The 13,312-nt window shown below is 40.3% G+C and overlaps 2 protein-coding genes across 3 annotated transcripts in view; one reads left to right on the forward strand and one right to left on the reverse strand.

The window, feature by feature from the left end:
• Positions 1 to 13,312, forward strand: part of HACD3 (3-hydroxyacyl-CoA dehydratase 3) — a 30,681-nt gene that overhangs the window by 3,430 nt on the left and 13,939 nt on the right. The window contains exons 1-4 of one of the 2 annotated variants that reach the window (XM_057488899.1): positions 9,001 to 9,046; positions 10,881 to 10,954; positions 11,773 to 11,921; positions 12,196 to 12,360. In XM_057488899.1, coding sequence (XP_057344882.1) covers positions 12,343 to 12,360 — 18 coding nt within the window. In that variant the 5' untranslated portion in view covers positions 9,001 to 9,046; positions 10,881 to 10,954; positions 11,773 to 11,921; positions 12,196 to 12,342. Of the gene's footprint in view, positions 1 to 9,000; positions 9,047 to 10,880; positions 10,955 to 11,772; positions 11,922 to 12,195; positions 12,361 to 13,312 lie in introns of those variants that run through there. The other variant, XM_036932300.2, reaches the window with a different exon arrangement.
• Positions 12,302 to 13,312, reverse strand: part of INTS14 (integrator complex subunit 14) — a 58,094-nt gene continuing 57,083 nt past the window's right edge. The window contains exon 15 of the transcript XR_005033964.2: positions 12,302 to 12,433. The gene's annotated coding sequence lies outside the window, so the exon portion shown is untranslated. The remainder of the gene's footprint in view (positions 12,434 to 13,312) is intronic.

Raw genomic sequence — 13,312 nt, forward strand, 5'->3', positions numbered from 1 at the left:
AGCTGGAGTCCAGGGGGGTAGGGCGGGGTTACTTTCAGAATAGAGTTTATTTTCAAGATGAGAATAATGGACGTGTTTGTGCCAAGCTGCCAAAGATTTGTTCATTTATCAAGTTTTTGTTAGTTTTAGTTGTATGTGGACAAAGTGCATAGCTCTGGGAGCTGTGTGAAAGATAGTGTTCTTGTCCTTACCTCATAGAGAATCTCGTAGAAAGAGTGCTAATTAAAGACTTGATCTTCTACTTACTCTCTGGTGGCCCTGGATAATTCAGTTAACCTTTGTGAGCCTCAGTCTCTTCATTCAAATAAAGGGAATAATAACACCTGATTACTACAAGATTGTTTCGAGGCTTGAATTGGACAGTGTCTTTGAAAGTGCTTTGTAAATTCTTTGTAAAATTAGTGTTATTCAAGCATAAGGGATTATTATTATGATACTAAATCTTAGATGACAGAGAGAAACAAAGAGCAATAGATCAGATTAGAGTGTATTAGCAGATTTATGCATATATAAAAACAATGTATAAGAGAGGTAGCTTTACAAATTAATAGGGGAAAGGAAGAATCATTCAGGAAATTATATTGGGACAATTGCTTATCCAAATGGCAAAGATAAAATGAGATCTTATGCCATACACAAGTCAATTTCAGGTGGGTTAATGACCTAAATGCATAAAGCAAAAAAACTACTGAAGGAAAATATAGGAGACTATCTTAATGGTTTTGGAACAGGGAAGAATGTTAAATGAGACACACTAAAGATAAACCCTAAAGAAAGAGATTGACAAATTTAACACAAATTGAAGAAGATATTTGGAGTATACATCACTGACAAATGACTAGCATCTGGAGCATGTAGAGAGCCATCTATAGATCAATAAGCAAGAGACAGTATCCAATAGAAAAAGGGGAAGATAATATAAGCAGTTCAGAGTAAAATGAAACAAGAATTGCTAATAAACCTGAAAAGATGCTTGATCTCAGTTGTAATCAAGGACATGTAAATTAAAATGATAGGCTATTATTTCTTACATTAAATTGGGATGGATGAAGTCTGACATTACCAACTTGATGAAGATGTTCAGTGATGGAACATTTTTATACAGTTGGTTGAAGTGTTAATTGTTACAACTGGTTTGGAGAACAGTTTGGCACTATCTAGTCAAGCTGAAAATATGCATAGTCTTATGACTTGGAAGTTTTGCTCCTTAGAGAAGCTCTTCCATATATGCACAAGGAGACAGCATGTTCATTGCAGCAAAAACATTGAAAACAACCTCAATTCTTACAACAGAAGAGTGGATAAATTGTGTGTTTACACAGTGACAGACTGTACAATAGCTAAAATAAGTATAATGGGACTACCTGTACCTATAGAAATAAATCCTAGAAATATAATATCAAGTAAAAAGCTGATAAATTATATATGCACCCATTTATGTAACATGTAAAATAATGCTGTGTTGTTATGAATACCAATATGTAGTAATTGAATAAAGAATACAGTGGTAATGATAAACTCCAATTCTAGAACAGTGGTTACCTGCAGGATGGGATATGTTTGAGGAAGAGAGGGTAATAAGATTGAGTAATTGTATAACTGTATCCACATCAGTTTTCTTGTAAAATGAAGCAAGTAAAGCACAAAATGCCAATGGATGATAGGTACTGTGTTGTTTGCTATATTTTTCTGTGTAAGGCTGATTGCTTGAAATATTTCATAATAAAGATTAAATAAGTCTAAGTTGTTTAGAACCATAGTACAAAAACACTCCTAAAGCAGTTAATTATGTAATTTGGTAACTAGAGCACCCCCAATGGACCAGGCACAGAGCTGGGTACTAGGGGTTCAGTAGTGAGCAACACATATAAAGATACTGCCTTCAGGTTGAGGGACAATAGGTAAGTTAATAAATGAGTGAAATACTTACCAAGGTAAGTACTATGAGGTGAATGAAGAGTAATAGTAGAGGCTATTTTAAATAGGATCAGGAAGGCTTCCTTGAGGAGGTGAGCTAAGTGAAACTTGAAGAATAAAATGAATTATGAAGAGAACTGGGGGAAGAACATTCCAACAAGTGCACAGACTTAAAGGCAAGCAAAGGCTTCAGGGAGTTTCGGAAAGAAATAACGTTAGCATGTTCAGTGTGTAGTCAGTGAGGAATGAGTTGCAGGGAGATGAGGTTGGAAGAGTTTGCAAGATGTAGGTCATGTAGGGCCTTGTTACCATGGTAAGGAGTTTGGATATTATTGTAAAGAAATGATTAAAGAGTTTTGAGCAGAGGAATAACATTATAGGATTTGTGTTTTAAGAAGATTTTTCTGGCCACTCTGTGGATTATAGAGGGGCAAAAGTGAAATCTGGAAAACCATTTTAGGGAGGTTATTAACAGTGTGGGTGAGAGAAGGTGGCTCAATCTAGGGATAACACTGGCGGTAGAGAGCCATGGACAAATTTGAGGTAAATTTGGAAAGAACCTCAGGCCCTGATAGATTGCATATGTTGGGGCTGGTGAGGAAAGGGGGAAGGAAAGAATCAAGAGCTCATCTGAGAATTTTGGCTTAAGTGCAGAGTAGATGATGATGTAGTTTACTGAAATGGTTAAGACTGGAGAAGAGGTTTAGGTGCCAAAGTCAGGAGTCCCTTTTTGGACATGTTAGTCTGAGACTCTTATTTTAAACAATGTAGAAATGCAAAGTGGTCTTGTAACTATACAAGTTCAGGGTAGTAGTCTAGGCTGAAAATATAGTTTCATGAAATCTTAGACCTCACTGATTTTGTAAGATGCCCCATTATTTTATGTACCATGAAGGAAAAAAATGCTGCCCTTTAAACTATGATACATGTTTTCTTATCACTTTGAATATTTGTTTTTTGCATATTGAAAGAGCTCTTTTCTCTCTTTTATTAGACTTATTTTCTGTCAGTTCCCTCCAGCTAAAGGCCACCAGAAACATACCTTGTTATAACCAGTTGGGTTTGTTTGTTATGCTGAGGGAGCGCACACTATGGGGAACCATGGGTGTCTCTGTAAGAGGGTGTTAGCAAGAAGTGATTATAGGATTTGGGGTTTAGTTAGATCTGGGAGAGGGTCCGAGGAAGTGGGGATTTGCTTTAGATTGCAAATGTGGTCTGAAAGTGGGGACAATTCTATGGGTATTTTGTGGATGGCATAGTGACCTGTGCTTAGATAAAATAACGGGATGACCTTAATTTTATGTCATCTTATCATGGTCTCAGAGAAACCTGAGCTTGGTTGGTATTCTTTGAATTGTTTATGTTCAATAAGAGACCAAATGTTTTTGCTGTGAGCTTAGACTAGCTTGTAATTTGAAAGCTAGCTGCAAATGTCAGATCAGTTACAGATGTCAGGGACTGCTTATTTTCTTTCTCAAAACAGTTTTAAAAATCATAAGTATCTCTACCTAACTGTATATATGTTTCTCACTCTTCTGTGCACATAAATATAAGTAAAACAAATTGAAGGTATTCCTAAACTGTCTTCATACTCCAAAATCCACTCTTCAGAATCACTTTTCTTCTCAGAAATGTCACTGTCCATGTTTTTCCACGTAGTATCATCCTCTGTGCCATTACAAGCCTGGTAATGCAGCATTTCTGGAAGAGTGCTCTACTGTTACCTCAGGCATTTTTTTTTTTCAAGACATCAATACCTGTTTAGTAAGTGTTGATGCTGGCACTTTCTTGATCTTACCAGAAGATGTCAGCAAAATATTTGTAGACAAGAACCAGGACTCACACTCCTTCCTCAAATGGCCTTTAAGTGGTTTGTTGACTGAAATACTGAGCTGCAGCTGTCTAGTCATGCCATCTGAAATACCAGTAAAGCTTGCACACGCCCAGGCAGTGACAACTTTGCCAAAGCAATTGTAAGGTGCTGCTATCAATGGTAATGCATATCCTTATTGGAGATATTAACTGTGGAAAAGTGTGCACTTTAAAATTGATGAAATATAGCCAATTTTGGAGTTGTTGGTTAATGTTAGTATTTAAACCCCTGAGACAGGATGAGATCACCCAGGAAGAGCATATAGATTGGAAGTTATCAGCTCAAATGCCCAAATATGGTGTGCTTAGGCACCTGGAGGTCATTTGCCTTGGTTTAAATCTTGGTTTTGTCACCTGCTGATTTTGTGATCTCAGGCAAGTTGTATAACTTATGTAGGCCTCAGTTTCTTTATTTGTAAGATTGTTATAATAACTACCTATTTTATAGGGTTTTGTTTTTGGTGAGCTAATAGTGTGAAACACTTTGAAACACACCTGGCATATAGTGAATGCCCAATAAATATTAGTGAAGTAAGCTCGGTGGGCAATATGATTAATTGGAAGGGATAGGGTTCATTTTAAGGGGGTAGCTATTGCTCTGTAAGAATGCAGATTTGAGGCTGGCATCCAATTCTTCTCATTTATGAAAGAGAAGTCGGAAGTCAGATTTTTTAAAATGAAAAAACCTCATAGTTTTACACTTAACTTATTCAACAAATATATGTAAATACTTACTGTGTGCTTGGTAGTCTTCCAGACTCTAGGACTTGGGCATGAGCAAGGCAGACAAGCCCCTGCCCTCATGAAGCTTAGCGTCACCATCTGATAGTATGGGCCGCCTCTTATGATTCCTTAAGAAGTACCCCATATAAGCATATAACCTATGAAATATTCTTTTCAAAAATGAGTAATATGAAGGAAAGTCCAGGCAAATCCAAAATGTGATATATTTCCCAAGACAACTGGCATGGATTAAAAGTAACAAAAGAGAACCCTGCATTACATTAAGATATGACAGTTAAGTGGAATGATGAAGCTTTACTGCATTCTGGATTTTTTTTTTAAAAAGGATAAATGTGGTGGTTTAAAGACAGCTGTATCAAGAGCTCCAACCAAAAGTGGAGTTTATTTCCTCTTCCTTTGAAGAGCCCTCTGGGCGGGTGCTGTGGCAGCCTAACAAACAGAACGCTGCAGAACGATGTTACGGCCAGTGCCAGGCCTAACCTTTCTAAGACGACTGCCAGCTTCTGCTTCCTCTCTTGGAACATGCTCTTGGGACATTCCTTCCCAGATCTCAGCAGCCCTGCAGGGAGAAACCCAAACCGCAAGGAGAGATCGCATGTAGATGTTCTGGTCCACAGTCCCAGCTGAGCTCCCAGATGACAACCAGCATCAACTCTGAGCCACATCTCGGATGTTCCAGCCCAATATACTGTAGTCCTAGCCAACAGCAGATGGAGCATAACTGTTTAGCTGAGCCCAATTAGGTTAAGATAATCAAATGGTTGTTTTCAGCCTTCAAGTTTTAAGGTGTTCTTTGCATTCCAGGAGATAACTGAAACAAGTAAACCCTTTTCAGACAGTTGTTTGAATATAGACTGTTTATTAGATTATATAGAATTATTGTTCTTAAACATGAGAAAACTGTGGTAATTATGTAAGAAAACAAGCGTATTTTTAGGTGAAGCATGCTGAAATATTTAGGGGTGAAGTGTCATGATGCCAAATTCCCAGTGGCTAACCAAGGGCTGATCTTGAAAACAGTCCCTTTTTTTTTTTATTAAGGTATTATTGATATACACTCTTATGAAGGTTCCACATGAAAAAACAATGTGGTTACTACATTTACCCATATTATCAAGTCCCCACCCATACCCCAATGCAGTCACTGTCCATCAGTGTAGTAAGATGCCACAGATCCACTATGTGCCTTCTCTGTGCTACACTGTTCTCCCCGTGATCCCCCACAGCATGTGTACTAAACATAATACCCCAGAATCCCCTTCTCCCTCCCTCCCCACCTGCCCTCCCACACCCCTCCCCTTTGGTAACCACTAGTTCATTCTTGGAGTCTCTGAGCCTGCTGCCATTGTATTCCTTCAGTTTTGCTTCATTGTTATACTCCACAAATGAGGGAAATCATTTGGCATTTGTCTTTCTCTGCCTGGCTTATTTCACTGAGCATAATGTCCTCCAGCTCCATCCATGCTGTTGCAAATGGTAGGATTTCTTTCTTTCTTATGGCTGAATAGTATTCCATTGTGTTTATGTACTGCATCTTCTTTATCCATTCATCTACTGATGGATACTTAGGTTGCTTCCTTATCTTGGCTATTGTAAAAAGTGCTGCGATAAAAATAGGGGTGCATGTCTTTTTGAATCTGAGAAGTTGTATTCTTTGGGTAAATTCCAAGGAGTGGGATTCCGGGGTCAAATGGTATTTCTATTTTGAGTTTTTTGAGGAACCTCCGTATTGCTTTCCACACTGGTTGAACTAGCTTACATTCCCACCAGCAGCGTAGGAGGGTTCCCCTTTCTCTGCATCCTCGCCAGCATTTGTTGTTCTTGATCTTTTCGATGCTGGCCATCCTTACTGGTGTGAGGTGATATCTCATTGTGGTTTTAATTTGCATTTCCCTGATGATTAGTGATGTGGAGCATCTTTTCATGTGCCTGATGGCCATCTGAATTTCTTCTTTGGGGACCTGTCTCTTCATATCCTCTGCCCATTTGTTAATTGGGTTATTTGCTTTTTGGGTGTTGAGGCATGTAAGTTCTTTATATATTTTGGATGTTAACCCCTTGTCGGGTGTATCATTTACAAATATATTCTCCCATACTGTAGGATGCCTTTTTGTTCTGTTGAGGTGTCCTTTGCTGTACAGAAACTTCTTAGTTTGATGTAGTCCCATGAGTTCATTTTTGCTTCTGTTTCCCTTCCTCGAGGAGATGCGTTCAGGAAGAAGTTGCTCATGCTTATATTCAGGAGATGTTTGCCTATATTGTCTTCTAAGAGTTTTATGGTCTCATGACTTACATTCAAGTCTTTAACCCATTTCGAGTTTACTTTTGTGTATGGGGTTAAACAATAATCCAGTTTCATTCTCTTGCATGTAACTGTCCAGTTTTGCCAACACCAGCTGTTGAAGAGGCTGTCATTTCCCCATTGTATGTCCATGGCTCCTTTATCATATATTAAGTCCCTTTTAAGGATAGCAGCCTCATGTTCTTTCTTTTCTGTGCACATACTAATCACACACAGGCACAAAGCTAAGTAGTAACAATTTGGATGAGAAAGAAACTGTTGTCTAAATAATTAGGTAGCAGATAGTTTATTGAACTCTGTAGGTTTGTCAGAAATTGTGAAAATGGGGTGAATTGATTTAATTTCAATTCTCTTAGTAGTTACTGAACCTGACGTGCTGTAAGTCCGGGGGAGGGAAATCCTGGGGCAAAATACCTCTAAAAACTGAAATCAGTCAAAGGGAGAAATATAAAGTTTAAAACCCATTTATTGCTTACAAACTGCAGTCCAGCACCGTCTCTCTCCCCTGCTCCAGAAGGAAGCGGGCAAGCAAGCCAGCCCCACCTTAAACTTTCAGGTTCAGACACGCCCTCGGTTGCCCAGGTAATTCATTACCCATTGACATGGAGATGAACTTCTCTCCATCCCTGAGAATATGCAAATGCACTAAAGCCGGGCGAGATACTCTGGAAATGTTAACAATTTAACCCACACATGGCTAGTACACTGCTGGGCAGATGTCTCTGCTGAGGTAGCATCTGAAGTCTGGCTCCCTGAAATGCTGGGAGAACTCAGGTTTGTGCTACGTCTGGACTGTCTAACTTAAATCTTGGTTGCATGCATCTGGATGTCTGAGGAGAATGAACCCAGCCCCCAAACCTCTTCTTCCTTCCAAAGCATTAGAGTATTGGGAATACACAGAGTTGGGCAAAAAATGACCTAGGTAGAAAATTTACTTCGAAGACTTACCCCAGAGTTCTGCTTTCATGATATTTATATCAAAACCCTGTATCCTTTACTGGAGAAACATGCTCCTGGAAGTGTAGCCATTTTGATGAGGTTCCCTAACTCCCTCCGTCTGCACAGAGAAGATTAGCTAGATTTTTGTCCCCTTTGGGTGAGCTTCTCAGCCTGAAGTCTGTATTCTCACTGGGGAGGTTCTTAACATAAGGCTTGGCTCAAATGTTCTTCCCTTTTCTTATACTTCTGGCTATGCGTAGAACGTCTGGGTTCCCACCACCCATTAGCATACCCCCTCTCCAACCTTCTGTCTTGTTGGTTTCCTCGAATGCATGATGAGGCACAGAGAGCTGAGCCTATATAGGAGAAAAATAAGGGAACTAGTAATGGCACTAGAAACTTGCTGCTTCTTGCTTATTAACTTTGAGTTGGGAGGTAGAAGGTGAGTGGTTTTTCATCCATTGAAAAAGTAAAGTAGTTTGACTTTAATTTATTACGCTGCTAAAAAAGGCATGTGGCAGCTTCTGGGAACAAATGAACAGTTTGGAGAATTTTGATCTTTTCTAGTCTTGATTTGAATGGGAGTTAAGAAAGTGTGGAGCCTGAGGTTAAATTACCACACGTTTCATTTTCATCCAACCACCTGTAATCCTCAGCTCTTCTCTCTGCCTACTGGGATTAGTTTATTCTTCAAGTTGCAGTACAGGTCTCATCTGTGGTGAAGCCATTCTATTCTCACTGAGTTCATTCTCTTCTTAACGCCTATATATAACACTCACTCTTTTTACTATTCTTTTGGTCTTGAGCATATGCTATTTGATACTATTTTATGTCTTCTCACAGGAAATGACTCATCTGTGTTACTAGATTCCCTGCCTCAACAGCTCCGGGACTGAGTCTTAGAGATCTGTGTATTCCCCCCGTAACGTCTCATACAGCACTTGCATCGTCTGCCATTATCCGAATGCGCTGACCCAGGATCTGATTGTTCCACACCGTTAGAGCAGCTTAGGGTTCTTCTTGCAGGAGCCTACAATCTGAGATGGGTACAAATAGACAGAGAAACCCCACACACAGATGTGGATGAACTACTAAGTATATTCTCTGGGGGAGGGAGGCACAGAGTAGGAAGCTGAATTCCCGAGAGGGAAAGAAGCAAGTCCCTAGTTTTAATTTCATTTTTCTTTACATTAAAATGCCCTTCTTGCATCTTTGGTCTCTTTTCACAGAATCCTGCCATAAGCATCACTGAAAACGTGCTGCATTTCAAAGGTGAGTATCCAGGCAAATGCTCCCGGCTCTCCAGGTAGTTGAAGAGGCATGGTGGTGGTTTCTTTTTATTTTTACTTACTTGTTTATTCACTTTCTGTTGATGGTCACCTCTTTGAAACTCTTGGGGTAAACCAGAGTGGTTTGAAATGTATGACCAGAAAAGTCAGAGAGCCTGTTTACAATTCTGCCTTCCCCTTGGAGAGGCAGCAGATACAGCAAAAAAGAATCTTGGGTTAGAAGTCAGGATTTCTGTCTTTCAGCTGTACCACCTTGGACAACTTGAATTCTCTAGACCTATAAAATGAGAGTATTGGTTTATAATCTATGTTTCTCCAACTTGGGGACCCAAGGACACCTGAGAATATGTCCTCAGTATCCTCTAGGGCCAGACTGAGGACCCCAGGTTGAGAAAAGTATTAAGAGTTACTTTAAGTAATATTAGCCCCACTTTAGCTGTGAACACAGACACAAGCACAGCCTCTGAACTTGTGTGGCAGTACTTGATTATAAGGCAGCCATCTACTTGATCCAGAATACGCTGCTGCTTTTTTTTTTTTTAAAGATTATAATGAGAACTGAAAAATAGAAATTTTCTTAATGCGACATTGTGGCTTCCTGGTATTACACTTACAGAGCAGTTAAGAAGCACTGCACTCTAGATGATACCTACAGCCTTTCTAGCTCTGGCAGTTTTTGATTCCGTGGATCTGCCTCCATCTCTTTTCTCCTCAGTTAGTCAACAGATTTGCTCCTGTGCCTGAGCCGGTAGGTCTGGATTCACTGTGACCCAGTGTGGTGGGAATTCCTTACTCTCTCTCTCTTCTGGTTCCTTGGAATGTCATTAGTAAGTGACTGGGGTTATCGGATATCGAAGGGCTTCTACTTCCAGGAGAGCCCATCTACCTTATTATGCTGCATAAAAGCACAGCCTGGCTTTTATATCTATTTTTCAAGAAGAGTAGCAGCTCAGATTTTTTGAGAGTTAAGCATGTGCAAGGAAGTTAAAGTGATAAAAATATATCTTATAGACTCCTCTCTTAAGGAATTTATGACCTTAGAGAACAATACCCATCTGTAGCAAATAGTAGGTGAGTTATACCACATATGGCCAGAAGAGGAAAGAGAATCCCAGGAGGGAGCTAAATGACTGACAAGTGAGAAGTTGGAGGGGAAAGGATGTCTGGTAGGCACTGGTGCCTAGGCGTGGTACCTGCTTGGTTTGGGGAAGAGAACCATGTCAAGGCACAGGGATGGTGGAAGGCTCAACCCAAGGACTTTCTTCCCACTTCCATTTGTCCTCTCTTAAGAATGAGCTGAGAAAAATTTTATTTCTCCTATTTTTCCATTGGGATGTGCTAAAAGAGAAGTTACCTTCTCCATTTTCTATCCTTAGTTGGTGGGGGGGCAGTGGTTAGATTCAGAGCTTTCCTTGAAATAATCAGCATTTCCATGTACCCTACAACTATTTCATCATAGTCAAGACAATACACCCACCTGATTTTTATCTACTCTGGGTTCAGTGCCAAAGTCAATGTGAAAGTTAAATGTATATCTTTGGCTTTGCTTTCTGTATTCTTTTTCCAGTGTGTTATTTGTTCTGGGTATTATCAAGGCCATGTTGGAAGATTAAGTAAAGATTCTAGAACTGATCATCAGAAGGATGTATGTAGATAAACATTTGTTCAGGATTTAGCTTACCTAGCTGTTGAGTAACTGTGCTCACAAGCCCTCACTCATTTTGGCAGGATCCATTAATACTTGTATACTTCTGAAAGAACTGCATAAGCTTTTGCTCTGCTTGAATTCACAGTAATCTACATTTCTTTCTTTATAGCTCAGGGACACGGTGCCAAAGGAGACAATGTCTATGAATTTCACTTGGAGTTTTTAGACCTTGTGAAGCCAGAGGTATGTTCTTTCCTTTCTCTCTTCCCTTTCCATTTTAGAAAATAAATATTAGTTAGTTTAGTGAAGTGGGAAGCAGGGGTTGTGGGAAAGAAGGTAAATATCAAAGGAGAATATAGTTCTTTTATTTGGAACAAAGCCCAGGTACAGAGAAATGGGAAAGTCAGAGAGCCTGAGGAGAATCTGGGCTCTGCTATTTATTAGCAGTGTAAACAAGTCTCTTCACTTCTTTGAGTTTCGATTTCCTCATGTATTAAGTGAAGAACTGGACTAAGTGATCTCTAAGGTCCTTTCCAGCTCTGATTCTCTCTGGTTCTTGTGATGACAGAGGAGTATGGCAGCCATGGAGAACAGAGTCACATAGGGTAGGTGAAGTCCACGCCACGGTTTACTTTCATATGACTTTACCTCAGAGTCAATAGAAATCAGAAAAGCCTGAGGCAGCTGATCTTTAGAAAGAATGCTGGAAGTATAATTAAAGTTTCTCTTCTCTCAGAGCTTGAGGAAGCTTCTCTAACAGGAAGGGAGAGAATCCCACATGGTGTATTTCATTTCTGGAATTACCCTCTTTTCTCTGGGGGCTTGAGCATATTAAACTTTCTCTGTAGGAGGGCTCAGTTGTTTTGGTTGTTTTAGTAGTCAGCTGTGGTTTAAGGGGAAGAAAACCTGTCATGGGTCTTGCTTGGGAGGCAGAGGGAGAGTCTGTGTAGAGGAATAATGAATGGGACAGCTTCTAAGAATTTGAGTTTAGTTGGGAAGACTCCCTAGGCTGACCATGTGAACAAGTGTGACTGACCCTGTACTGTTCTGGCCTTCATTAGACCTTTCTAAAGCAAGGGCTGTTTATGCCAGAGACCACTGACCATTTGAACTCTCTCATCTTCATGGGAGGAAAATTTGGAGGCAAGGATGCACTTGAGAGAGTGATTGATAGGATTTGGTGCTTTGCATGATGTAGATCTGGCAGGCGGTTCATCTAGTTTCCTCTATCTGCCTTTCTTACCCTGATTTCCTCTGTGTCATTCATTGTGGTAATCAGAGAAAGAAAGTGCTGTTCTTACCAGTTCTTCCCTTTACCAGACTTTGGTCTAGGTGTTCTGTTTGTATCAGGACTTGAAGGAACCGAGAAGGAAGGAGAGAAAGCTTTGTGCAGCTTCTCTGTGTAGCCACATTGTCTTGGTGCAGTTTCAGGGGTTGGAGCTGGGGATGGGAAGGTAGTCTCACATTCTCTCTTTCTCTCCTAGCCGGTTTACAAACTGACCCAGAGGCAGGTAAACATTACAGTACAGAAGAAGGTGAGTCAGTGGTGGGAGAGGCTTACCAAGCAGGAGAAACGTCCACTGTTTTTGGCCCCTGACTTTGATCGCTGGCTGGATGAGTCGGATGCGGAAATGGAGCTCAGAGCCAAGGTCAGTAAGGACCCTAGGATCTAGATGGAAATCATGAGGAATTCTTTGGGCCACCTCAGATACCTATGAGGGTCTGATAGAATAAGGACAAAGTTACAAGTTCAGTTAAAAGACCTGGAGACATGGTTTTATAGCTATGTGTATTTTGTACACTGTCTCTCAGTTGGGATTTGTTTAATGTTTTTCTCATGATGAGACTAGGGTGATGGGTTTTGGGGGAGGGAGACCAGAGGTTTCATTCTTATGTCCTATCAAGGGTGCACACTGTCACCATGACTTATCACTGTGGTTACTCTTGGGCCATCTGGCTGGGGTATTGTGTGTCAGGCTCCTTCTCCACCAAGTCACTCCTCCTTCTGCCCTTACTGTCCTCTTTGGAAGGACGTCCCATGCTTAAGGAGTGGGGAGTTATGCTTCCCAGCCTTAGGGTGGAATGTCTGCCTAATTTATTTGGAATTCTTCTGCATGAAGACTTCTCTGTTTTCCCCCATTTATTTAGTCAATCATTTATTTATATCAGTATGGATGCATGAATATTTTATAGTTTGGGTTGTGATCCAATACTGTGTTGTCTATTTTGGTGTTCAAATGGCTCCAGCTTTGGCCATGGAAGATCTTTCACTTGGCTCTTATGTCCCTTTGACAAAGCTCCATCATTGAGACCTTTTTTTTGGCACTATATAAGCTGCTCCAGGCTTATCTTGTATATGCCCTGCTCCAGCCCTAGAAGTAGCCATGTGTCAAGGAGCTGTGTTTTTTTGTTGGAGAATGTGAGTGGAAACCTAGATCCACGTTCTAGGTATGCTTATTGCTGCTGGGGTGTCACTGCTTCCAGCCCCTTTCAGCTGACAGAACAGAAACTGTATGTGTGCATACTTGCCTATGTGTTTATGTATGTATCTGTGTGTATTCATCTGAATCTATATTGACTTAATAGGAGTTCATACTGATG

The sequence above is a fragment of the Manis pentadactyla genome, chromosome 11 (assembly GCF_030020395.1).
Source record: "Manis pentadactyla isolate mManPen7 chromosome 11, mManPen7.hap1, whole genome shotgun sequence".
Taxonomy (NCBI): domain Eukaryota; kingdom Metazoa; phylum Chordata; class Mammalia; order Pholidota; family Manidae; genus Manis; species Manis pentadactyla.